The 12,382-nt window shown below is 37.6% G+C and overlaps 1 protein-coding gene across 3 annotated transcripts in view; it reads right to left on the bottom strand.

Annotated features, from left to right (window-relative positions):
* The window catches only part of LOC105226517 (uncharacterized), a 102,792-nt gene that overhangs the window by 54,320 nt on the left and 36,090 nt on the right, over positions 1–12,382 (bottom strand). For all 3 annotated transcript variants that reach the window (XM_049459381.1, XM_049459380.1, XM_049459379.1), the window contains exons 5-8: positions 9,924–10,081; positions 6,647–7,437; positions 2,520–3,322; positions 519–639 (exon numbers count right to left, since the gene is read on the bottom strand). In XM_049459381.1, coding sequence (XP_049315338.1) covers positions 519–639; positions 2,520–3,322; positions 6,647–7,437; positions 9,924–10,081 — 1,873 coding nt within the window. The remainder of the gene's footprint in view (positions 1–518; positions 640–2,519; positions 3,323–6,646; positions 7,438–9,923; positions 10,082–12,382) is intronic.

Raw genomic sequence — 12,382 nt, 5'->3', positions numbered from 1 at the left:
CCAAATCTCAATCAGATAAGCTTTTAGCGTACAAATACGCCAATTCGGCGCGCTTAACTTGAAATGCATCTAACTTCATAACAGAAATGCATATTACACCAATTATACTCGTATTCTAATGAGGCATTGCATAAATCTATGAAATTTAATAGCTGAAATGCATAGCGTTGCTGCCTATTAACTTGCAATTTGCGCTATAGCTTGAAGTTCTGTAGACTCGCTGCAAACAATATCAGCACTGAAACATATTAAATGCAACCAAGCGCAATCAGCAGCTTATTATGCTCACAAACTCCGCCCACGTTTCAATTACAGTGAGTACAAAAGTGCTCATAAGCTGAACACGAACAAGAAAATCAAATGTGTGTACTATTTATAGCAACAAAACAAATCCACACTTATAAATGTGCACTTCACACATAAATCCATACAAATAAACATATGCGCCCACGATCGGCACACATAACGGAAGCATCATTTGTGACAAGGCAATCGATGTTCAATATTCATATACTCACCTTGGCAACGTCGCATAGCCGACGGCGATTTCGATGGCAACAAATGTGCCCACAATTACATAAGACACCAGCACCAGGAAGATCTCATTCATTGCCGGTTTCGAGAGTATGCACAATAGTGCTGCAGCAGATGGCAAATAGAAATTAAATTGAAATAAATAAACAAATAATATTGCACAATAAAATTTTCCATATGATTTAATTGAGTTCGCATGAATTGAGTTAAGGGTTCCACAAGTTGCACGCAAAATGGAAATGAAACTTTCTACGGAAATCTATTAGTACTATTGACCATTTCAAATATGAAAGTGGACGTAATTATTCCAGAATTATTGATTTATATGGAACTGCATACTATAACTTAACTATTATATATCCGAGTCTAGTACTACGTTACTTACTTTGAAGAAATTTCATAAAATATATAAGAAAATTCTTAGTAATTTTGAGTGTTTTTCAAAACTTCGAGTTTTCGAGTACTTCTTCGAATCCCTTTGAGTTCTGAGTTTTTTTTTTTTTGTTCCTTTGGCTACTTGGAAATATCGCTACATACTAGTGTGGGCAAAAAATAGTAAGACTTTTAATTAATTCCATTCGTTGAAATATTTTTTTCTAGGTTCTTTGACTGTCAGTGGCACCTGTGCCAACTGTCGCTGTCAAAATAGTCAATGGTGTTTAGTATATGCTCGTCCTTTTGAAGTACATAAAATGCATTCAGCGATTTTTGCCATAAGTGAAATTATTCAACAAAGAAGTTGCATCAAATTTCCGGTGCCGAAACGTTCAGTATGTTGGAAAAGGCTTTCGGAGATAATGGTTTGCCAAGAGCAGGTTTTTTCATTGGTACAAATTATTTACAGAGGGCCTGGAACGTGTTGACGACGAACCACGTCCAGTACGGCCATCAACATCAAGAATTAAGAGATCTTATTGGCGACCTAAGAAAAACGGAAGCACGGTTTATTCCAAAATCACTAAACTTCTTTGAAAAACAGCGTTAACGTCTGTGAAACAGTGCTTTCCGACTACCAGGATGTCACGAAACGTATTATTAAAGCCGATGAGTGTTGGATCTATGCTTACGACCCAAAAGAAACGATCAATCGGTCGAATATCGTGGCAAAAGTGAGCCGAAGACAAAATAAACAACGTCAAAACCGGCAAAAAATCAAGGTATGTTGACAGTTTCCTTCCCCTATTGAGGTGTGACGCACTCCGACCGACCTAACTGTCAACAAGGAATACTATTTGAGAGTTATGCGGCGTTTGCGGGAAGCTACGAGTATTCGTAAAAAGATCCCAGAATTATGGGCCGATATTTCCGGATATTATGGAAATTGACTTTAACAACTGTTTCGACACTACTTTGAAGGGTACGACATAAATTTTGAAGAATAAATTTAAAATTTTGAACGAACAGAGTCTTTCTATTTTTTGCTCATAGTAGTATACAGTTCTACTATGCGATCAAATTTGACCCGGACTGAGCGCGCAAAAAGAACCGATAACAAAAAATGATTGATGCAAACATGAAAAATTGGATTAAGTATTGACGACAATAAACCTTTGTAATAAAATATGTGAAATTATAGCTTTTTTTACTGTGGTAACTATTGTATTCAATTTGTATTAGGTACTTTGAATAATTGATACATATATCTTAGGTCTCAGATACCTATCCTTTCCCTCGACATATAACTGTTTCGTTCATAATTTTATACCTCATGGCTACAATACTATAAACCCTGCATATTTTTCGCATTTTCTTCTACAAAAAAACTCACTTTACTTGCAACAAATCCTACATAACAGTAAAACATGCTTTGTGCTAAAAGCAAGAGCCGACATTTTAGAAATTTGCTTTCAACTGATTTGTGACCCTCACAGCTTTCATTACCCAACCCCAAACCCAACACAACGAGCTAACCACTTTTCACTTCTTACTGGTGACACGCTTATTGGTCCCTCAACCAATTGACATTTGTACGAGTGTGTACTCACATGCATAGACCAGCACACAAATTGTCATCACCACAAGGAAGACCAGTACACGTTCATCAATTGCTGACAGCGTTTCGAACAACAGACGCAAGTCGGGGTATGCGACATTTCCGGGCGCAGCTGTGATTTCTTCCACATCACCGGGCATTGCCGACGGCTCGACTTGCTGCCGTTGCTCTAATGAAGCTTTCGCAGCTAGCAGATTTGCCATACGTTTGCCACCACCAGCATTCGCTAGCATAGCCTCATCAGCAGTTGTTGTTGCCGCCGCAATTGTGTTGGTTGCATTGTCCAGCGTGTGCTCATTTATGGCGTCGTGGTGCCCGGTCGTCATCGTCGTTGTCACATTTCCATTGCTGCGCACGCTATACTCCACTTCATCAACAGTACGTGCCATATGTTGTTTGTAATTGTTGTTGTTATGGTTGTTTGTATAAATCTTTTCATTATTTTTTCCAGCGTCAAGTGAATCCTCACCGTCATTCGTTGTGACTTCCGCTGTCGCTTCACTTATACTAGGTCCTGCTGCCAATTGTTGCTCGTATTTCATGGGCGCAGCTAATCGGCTCGCGTGCTCGTGTCGCTTTATCAGTCTCGTATAACTAGTATATTCGGGCAATGATGGGTCCTGTTTCCGCGCGAAGCCCCGCACATGCCATGGCATTCCCAGAGCATTGCTGTGATTTCGCTTGCGTCGCATAATTCGCACTCGCCTCGTTGTCGCTCGTCGATATTCCATCTCCGCACTTGCCGCTGCGTTATGCTCCACTAGCAGTTTGTTGTTGTAATGTGGTGATTTCAATCTGTATTGATCGAGGTTGAAAAGAAAGAACACCAAGCACGTAAATCAGATTTATATATCAGTATACAAATATATGTATGTGTATATATAAGGGCATATAAACGAGTTACTGCATCATTTGTCATAGAGTAATAAATAAAATTAACTGCACACATTTATATTGCATAACATGACATATTTGTTGCAAGAAGAAAGCTGAGTAAAAGAAAAAATAAAGTAGATCAGAATCATATGTCACAAAACAATTAATAAAATCAGAGTTTTTACACATCTCCACGCCCATTTTAGAAATGCTAAAAGTGTGTCCACGACTTTAGGTATCAAAGAGACCAGCGGTCTCAACTGCCCAAATGGGATTTGCTTTTGGCTCGACCTTTTAACCTAACTTTAAGGGCCAAGAGTTAAGCTTATGTGTTTTTTCTAAGAAATATTAACAGCTCATGAGCCGACAAACTTGTATTCTGTTGAAAATCAAAGCCAAATAAAAGTAAATCGATGAAAAAAATAAGGTTTTATTATTATTTTTTCAAATCATTAAGAAATCATAATCAAACCATACGAAAATATAGAAAAATGGAATTAAAAAAGAATTTTAGCAAATAGCCATTGAGTATACTGTCCTAAAAAAATATGTATGTTTTCTTTCATGTACTAAAACAACAACAAACAATACTTCAAAACGTGCACAGCGTCCAGAAGGCATTAATAAATAATTCAGCACTTTTGAAATGAAGCCAGATACACAGAAAGCCAAAGCCGAAGGCCTGAAAAAGTCTGACATTGAAGGTGCTCCCTTGCTGTTGCGAGAACTGCAGGAGTTGGTGCGGAATGTGTGGAAAAATAGAAAGCTTGTGATATGTCAGAAAGTTAATTCTCACAAGAAATTATGACCCGTTTAGTTTGCCAACTGACATGCACAACAACAACAAACATCACAAGTAAGTAAGAGCTAAGTTCGGGTGCATTCTCATTTCAGCAACTTGCAAGGATTGAAGCCAGGAAACTACCTTCATGTACATAAGGGCTGTTAGTTATATAGGGTTTAGAGCAAGTTTTCATCCGATTTTATTCATTCTAAACACAAAATGCACAAAAAAACACGCTCTCGATTTTATTACGACAAATCACATATAGGCCGATATATAGTACGTGATAAAAAGTCATTCGGAAGTTTGAAAATCTTTATATTAGGTACAATATGAGGCTAAAGAAAATATTGACCCCATTCAACTACTCATACAATCTTCTTGATTTGTTCACTGGAAAGGAAATAATCAGATGAAATTTAAAATTATTTTATATAGGAATTTGTGGTGGCTGTAGTCCGATTCGCACATTTTCACATTGTAACATTAAACTGTCGGAGTACAAAGCTTGGTAGAAATCGATCGAGCGGGTCTCGAGATATGTGTTTTCACATAAAAGTAGGCGGTGCCATGCTGAAATTCGGTCCCGTCATTATTATATACTTATTATATACTTATGCCTAAATCTATCTCGCTTAATTTTAGTGATACGTACAACCGTTATGTGAACAAAACTATTGTGCTCTCTAGCGCCATGTTGCAAGAGTATCAAAATATGCCTGCTTATTTTTCTGGCCGGCTTATCATATCAAAGCAGCATTCCTTTTTGTAATTTTTTGCTGGGTATCTGTATTTATAACACAATGTTAAGGCAAATATGTGCTTTTTGGACGCCCAGCTTGTGCGTGTGTTTGATACACTTGTCTGGGCCATAAGCGTCGCCTTTCATCTGAATTTTGGCATTTTTAGTGATAACAAAGCGGCTTTGACATAATTTTCTGCCTGCGAGAGTTGGCTTGCTTTCAAACGATTACATTGCTCTTTTATCGATTCGCTAGTCTCTGGTTAAGATATTAAAGATTAAGTTCATTATTTCACATCTTATTCTAACAAATATTTTACTCAATGATGACTGAAGATGGGTTGATCGAAATAATCTCACTTTAATATTCAGTTTAGCATACTTTGTCGTAATTTTAAACCCAGTTAAAGGTTTAAATTTATTCAGCTATTTGATTTAACCAATTCCATTGCCAATACATTCCATTTTCATTAGGTTATAGTGTTTATATGTCAATAGCGATTTGTAAGCCAAGCACAAGACCATATTTCATACGCATTCTCCTTTTTTTTACTTTTATTCACAGTTACTCAAGTCAAAGTAAATTGAATTATTGTCTGCTCCGTTCTTATTTTCCACAACATTTCCTATTTGCTGCGCCACCATAGAATTTATTCATATTTTTCACTTTAATTCTTTTTAACGGCCCTAAATGTCAACCTTTTCTGGAATTTGCTTTTGCCGCCTAATATTTATTGACGTCTCTGCGGCATTTCGAATCTTATCGCGGAAATTTATGCGCGGGCTCCCACGCTTTATGCCAACGGTTGTTGTTGGAGTAACAAAGAGAATGTAAAAATAGATTTTTCATATCGCGTTGCTCATAAATTTGCTTTTAAAGTCAAATTCTCCGCGTTGGAAATCCAATCGTTGCTGCTTCTCTGCTCAGTAAAAGGTGAGCTGATGAAATTCTATATAATTGCGGTATGTTGGTATTTTAAGAGAAACGCGATACCTTCTGATTTTCAGCAGCGTAAATATCATATATGTATTGAATACTATAAATTCTTATATGTGATGAATTATTTTATTTGACAAAATCGTTTTAGAGCTTAAGGACGGTCTAATAGCGTCAGCGCAATCGGTTGCTATGGTAGTGGGAACTTTTCTGTCTAGAACGGAATATATTATATATGCATTGTTAGTGGAATTGGCGTTAAGAGTTCATAGAATGTTTAAGTCAGTGTCTGGTCATAAATTCCATTAGAACGACTTTTGTAAAATTATGAATGAGAAAACTTAGTTGCAGTCACTCGTAGAGGTGATACACACACCGTATGCAACCGAAAGTGGGGAAAAGAAACTCGTCCAAACATCTAAATGAGTTGAAACCTCAAAAAATGTTGTATACAGTCGCAGATAGATTCCAATAGTCACACTATTCTTAATCTAAATCTAATCTCGAACTCTTGGAAAAAAACTATAAGAAACCAAGTTGACTTCATTGCATCTACCCCTGAAGCCGCCGAATCTTTACTGCGTAAATACTGCGAAATTTCTTTGGACACTTGAAAAGCTACTGAATAATAAGGTACACTAAATCCTTACAGCGTCAAAGCACTAAATTATACAAACCAAATAAATCACTTGCTTAAGTTCGCTTTAACAAATTCCTATTAGAAAACTGCAAACAACAACAACAGTTTGCATTATGCACAAGCTATAAATGAGTACTCACCTGGAACGCTTGAAGCGATGCAACTTCGGCCAATGGCTGTGTTGATGGTATTTACGTTTAAGGCGCTTAAAAGCCGCTGGCGCTTGCAGCCACCACTCCGAGCTGCTTCGACGGTCGACTGCATAAGCAGCGCGTTCGCTGAGGGGCTGAGGTGCGAAGAAAATTTGCGGATCACGCCAGTCTTGTGCCGCATACGGCAGGTAAGTTGATGATTTCGTGGTTATAGGCGGTGCAATGGTGGTGGCTGGGCGTAACGGCGGTAATGTAACCGATGATAATGTTGGTGGCAATGTTGGAGTTTGCTTGAATGCCGCACTTGCCACAAATTGTTGTGCGCTAATTCTCACTGTCGTGCCTAAGCCATCAGCAACATCACCAACGATTACATGCCCGAACAACGGCTGCGCTGAGGACCCGCTCAGCGTAGCGTCAGTTGGAACCGAATGTCGGCTTAAGAGTTGCGCCTGGTGATTGCCCATTTCCGTTAATGTTAAAATTGAGGTTGCCGCTGTCGCGCTGCCATTACTCACGCCGATGGCTACGCCGTCACTGCCACCGCCACCAGCAACAGTGTGGCTGCCACCATCGCCGCTCATGCCGTTAGCCGCATTGTTGCGCGTGTCGTTCGTTCTGACGAAAGTTGTTCCTGTCGTGTTGCGACGCAGCTGCAGCGTGGTGAAGACGATTTGCGCGCTCGACAAAGCCACAATCAACGCCAGCAGCAACGCCAGAATGTGCGTCGTGTTGCTCTGATTCATGCGCAGAAAGTAGCGCTGATAAAGCATTTCCACCTGCAATGAAAGCAAAGTGCGCGCTGCGGTGAGCTCAATGGGTACACGCACACACACATACATACATTCTTGCATAATACGTAAAGTGGAAAAGTTTGAAGCAGCAAAAATTGTGTTGCGGAATTAGTAACACGGAAAACATTTCTGGCGGCAGCAGCCTCCCCCGCCTCTTAAGCCACTGACTGCCAATTGCGTTAAACTTTCGCAATGAAGTTAGACGCTTGGGAAAATATTTGCTCTACGGGCTACTTGCAAAACTACATAATAGAATAGACAGCTTTGCAGATAAACTAGCCGGGAAATTATGTGAAGCGAAGGATAAGTAATTGAATAGAGCAAAGGCTGTTGCAGAATGGTTCAGAAAAGTAGAGCGAAAAACTTAACGTATTCAAGAATGGCTTAGGCATTCAAGCATGACTTAAATGACTGAAAGGAAATTGAGCCTAGTTTATTTATGAAGAAAAGCCTGCAGGTGTATAGGATATGTGGCTACCGAGGTTACTATTTTTGTGTGCACGGAGTTGAGTAAACAAAATTTACATCCATTCTTCAAAATTATTTTGGGAATATTTTTTGTCATCACAAAAAGAAGAAATCATAGTATGATGAAATCCATTGGAAAAAGACGGGAAAATTGGTTATTTTTCAAGTAAACTTTGAAATTTTGTAAAAAAAAAAATTTATCACTTGAAAATCCAACAAACTTCTTCCCCTTCCTTTTGCTAACCTTAGCTCGGCCTTATACTATTGGGTAGTCGAAAAAGTCTTTTCGTATTTCTAATCAAACTTCAACTTCTTTTTTGGTCAACCACTTTTTGCCAATTTTCCGCTAGAGACATTATTCCAACAGTATAAGCTTTCATCAGTGTCAATCGGAATTTCGAAATTTCCAGAGTGCAAGAAAGCGAACCATTGTTATCCTACACGAACTGGTATAGCATCGTCTCTGTTAACTTCACAAATTTCATGGAGATACGACTGCAAAGACATCTACTGACAAAATACGAAAATACTTTTTCGACTAACCAATATATTACATTTCATTTTTCTAATTTTATTTGCGTTTTCCAAAAGGTTTCATCGCACTGTTATTTAATTTTTTTTTGCACTTAAAAGTTGTTAGCAATGGTCTACCAATTGGTCTGTCTTTGCCAAAATCTAGTTTTCGATATCTAAAAATTATTCAGCTTCTGAATTCTTAAACTATATGAAACTAGAAAAGATCATTGAAGCCCATAAAGAGTAGGCTAAGTATATGAAATTTCATTCAGGCGCCTCTTGGGACGTTCTAGAGATACATTTTAAGCATATTTGAGAACTTTATGCAATACTTTATTTATCTAAAAGCAGAAAGAAGATTCTAAACTTTCAAATAAACTGAAGACTAACAGATTTTTATGCATAATCAACCTCGCCAAGGCTATCATGTATCAAATATGTGTACAATCTATAAAATATCTAAACACATTCAAGTACGCTCCAAGCGAAATTAGATTCACAAATGATTTTACTGCTAAAATCCACTAATTTCGGCATATGTACACTTGGAAAACATGTTGTGCAATTATGAGCAGTTTTGCTTTACACTCAGCCCATAATCTGTACCCCCAAATAATCAAGTAGCAGAAGTAGCTTCGGCTTCTATAATATAATCGAGGGCTCGTTAACGCCCACTTCAGTTGACCCTAGTTTACTGCTATGAATTCGTGCTAATTTCACTAACACCATTAATATATGTTTATAAGCGTTAAATAGTGCCCCGAAAGTCCCACTGGAAAATACACACACATTTGCGGTCGCAAAGGTAAACATGTTGCGGTGCAGGCCTATTATCCTTTCACGGAGCACGTGCTGTGAACACATTAACGAAATGTAATTACATTGGCGAAAGCATAAGCTCACTGCGGAAATTGGTTTTGTAGAATGTTACCGACGTTAATATATGTATGCAATGCGGAAAATATATTTGCATTTGAGCTGGTGTATGTGTGGCCATAATTGTCGGCAAAAGTTATGCATATGCGAGTATACCTGATGTATGGAACTTTTTGCGTTATAATTTCTGTTGAGTAGCAGATTTTATATTTCTTTCAGAAATATTAAAAAAATTGCAAATAACCTTTTATAAATATTTTCTAGTAAAAATCCTTTTTTAAACTACAAACTTCAAAATGCATTTAAGTGACCCTAAAACTTGAATTTTCCATTTTGTTGGGTCCGCTTCAGACAACAACAATTCATTAACGCTCAATTGCCAACTGCCAATTTGCATTCACATTACCGGCAGCACTTCAACCGTTCCCTCTCCTCCGGTCACGCGCCGCTTCCATTTCGCTTCGTGCGATTTGAATTTACATATTTTTCATGCTAAGTAGTCTCGGTAGTGCATGGTAAACAGTTGATTGGTTGGACGAGCAAACGCGTCCCCTACATGCAAACACACGTGCACCGCACACATGCGCATATGTATGTGTGTAAATACGTACCTGTAGATTTTTAAATTGATGTGTTGTACAAAGGCGTAGGATAACACGATTCAAACGAAACCAAAATGAAATCGTCGGACTGAGGCCGCCCACGCCGCCACCGGTGCCATTTGCATTGCTGCCCACCTCTGTGTTGCGTCCATCCATCGATTCGAAATCTGTTGAGCGAGAAAGAAGTGGCAACTATACAGACAAGCAAACTAACTAGAAAACATTAGTGGATATAGATATATGCGTGTACGGTATGTGTTAACTAAATCTATATTCAGGACACTAGACGTTTGTTCGAAAAGTGTTTGGATGGCTGTATACTTGAGCAAATTCAAATGTAAATTCGAGTTAGCGATGCACTTCAAACTTTCTACTTTCGCGTATGTTTGCATATCCGGAATACGCGTGTAATTTTAGCCACAAAGGCAATTTGGAACAAGTCTTATACGTTTATTCGCTTTCGTAAATCAGATGGAGTTCTACTGAAATTTACCACAGAAAAGCTTAGCAACTTTTTCAATACTTACAACGAGCACTTTCGTAATTACGAAGAAATCACAAGTAAGCTAAGAAATTTCATCAAAGTAACTACCTTAAAGAAAACTGCGTACAACTTTGAAATATAACTGAACCCAGGTATAATATATTCGTATGCGACAAACTTGAACTTGTTCTTCTCAAAATTTCTTTAGTCTGGGTATTCGTTCTTAAATCGCTGTTGTCGAAAATATTTAAATAATCTAAGAAAACGTTGACTACATTTAGGCTAAAGTTGTTTTTCTTTCAATTCAAGCAGTAATATTTTTTTAATTATTTGTAATTTTTAAAAACTAAAAAGTATTATATTTACAAACTATTTAATCCGAAACCATCAAGTAGTATTATGCAACCAATTTAGGGGGTTGTATCTTTCGAGTCAGATAAATCGCGTGCTTTTCGTAGAGGCCTTTTATTTAATAGAAAAATGTAGATTGCGGGTCGAGCCACAATATATTATAATATTACATGTCAACGTTTAATACAACATGGCAACATCATGTCAGCAATTCAGCAAGTCAGCTGCGCCTGGCTTACAAGCAACGCTGAAACGAATACGACAAAAAACGAAACAAGGAATACATAGTTAACCGTTAGGCTTGAGGACGCCCGCGGTTATTACTACATAGGACTACGCATCATACGAGCAGCTCTCTTATCCTGCTGACAGCCACAGTGTGCACATCATTTTATAACCACCTCATAGATCCTTACAGAATTTAATTTACTTCAAAAACAAACGATTTGTTTCCAAAAATTTTGGATTACCAGAGCCGATCTCCAGGAGGGTCTCGGAAAAAACTTTCTGGCGTTGAGAAAACTATTCTGCTTAAATTACAGACAAAAACAGGTATTAGACATACATACTTATAGATGAATGAAAATGTTTGGTAGCTTTCCAAAGAAATAAATCGTTCTTTTGTAGAAAACCCTACTCTTCAGAGTGGCTTAAAACATTTAATATTATCAAAAAATGTATGTCTTTGATAATTTTATCTAAAAAGACCGTTGGAAAATTTCAAGTGGACACAGTATAATATCACCTCCACAACATTCAACAAGTTCAAGAATCAAAGAAACAAATTATATTTAAAAACTAAGCAAACCTTATATAAAGTTGAGAAAACTAGAAACCTTACAGCAGCTGCAAAACCTGTAAGGATTTATTTTGAGTCGTAGCGAACAATTTTCAATTTTTCCAATTTATTATTATTTATTTCTTTTTTTTGAAGAAAAACATGGCCTTCAAATTATTCTATTATGGCATTAACATTATAAAAATCTAATCTTTTATTGAATAGTTTTTCCAGCACTTAATACCACAACTATAACACTTGATTTTAATTGCGATCGTTCAATAATTTGCCATCAATCCTGCCAGTGGAAACCATAATGGTCACCTTTTTAATTTCCTCGACTTTTAAGGCTATGATTAAACTCAACACTTTCTTCGAATGCAACAACATTGCAAGAATATAAGGAAATCAGCACTAATCCAAATGAAAAACTGATACTCCCACAGTAATCCAAGTAAATGCAAAGAGAAAGAGCATTTGGAAATATGATTACGTATACGCCCTGCAGCACGGATTACTTCGAACTGCAAGTGCACACTCGCAAGCAATCTCGGGCAAATGCCGAAAAGGCAAACGTGCAAATTTTTGGCAAGCAGTGCAGGGCAATTTCGTGTGTGCATTTGTTTAACATTCAATACACGAATTTGCCATTGGAGACTTGCACCATAGCCTAATATTGCACTTACTGCTCTATGTAAAATTTTAGCAGTTAAGCTGGACCAAAGCATAAATCTAAAATGATTTTCAAGTATGCTGTGTGCTTATATCCTGAAAACTAATAACAATGACATGTGAAACATTCAGTAGCATCCTTGAAAAGGATGATAAGCTCTTCCTAAAGCCTCTTGTCACTAT

This window comes from Bactrocera dorsalis, chromosome 5, assembly GCF_023373825.1.
Source record: "Bactrocera dorsalis isolate Fly_Bdor chromosome 5, ASM2337382v1, whole genome shotgun sequence".
NCBI classification, from domain to species: Eukaryota; Metazoa; Arthropoda; class Insecta; order Diptera; family Tephritidae; genus Bactrocera; species Bactrocera dorsalis.
This window is presented reverse-complemented; position numbering and strand designations above follow the sequence as displayed.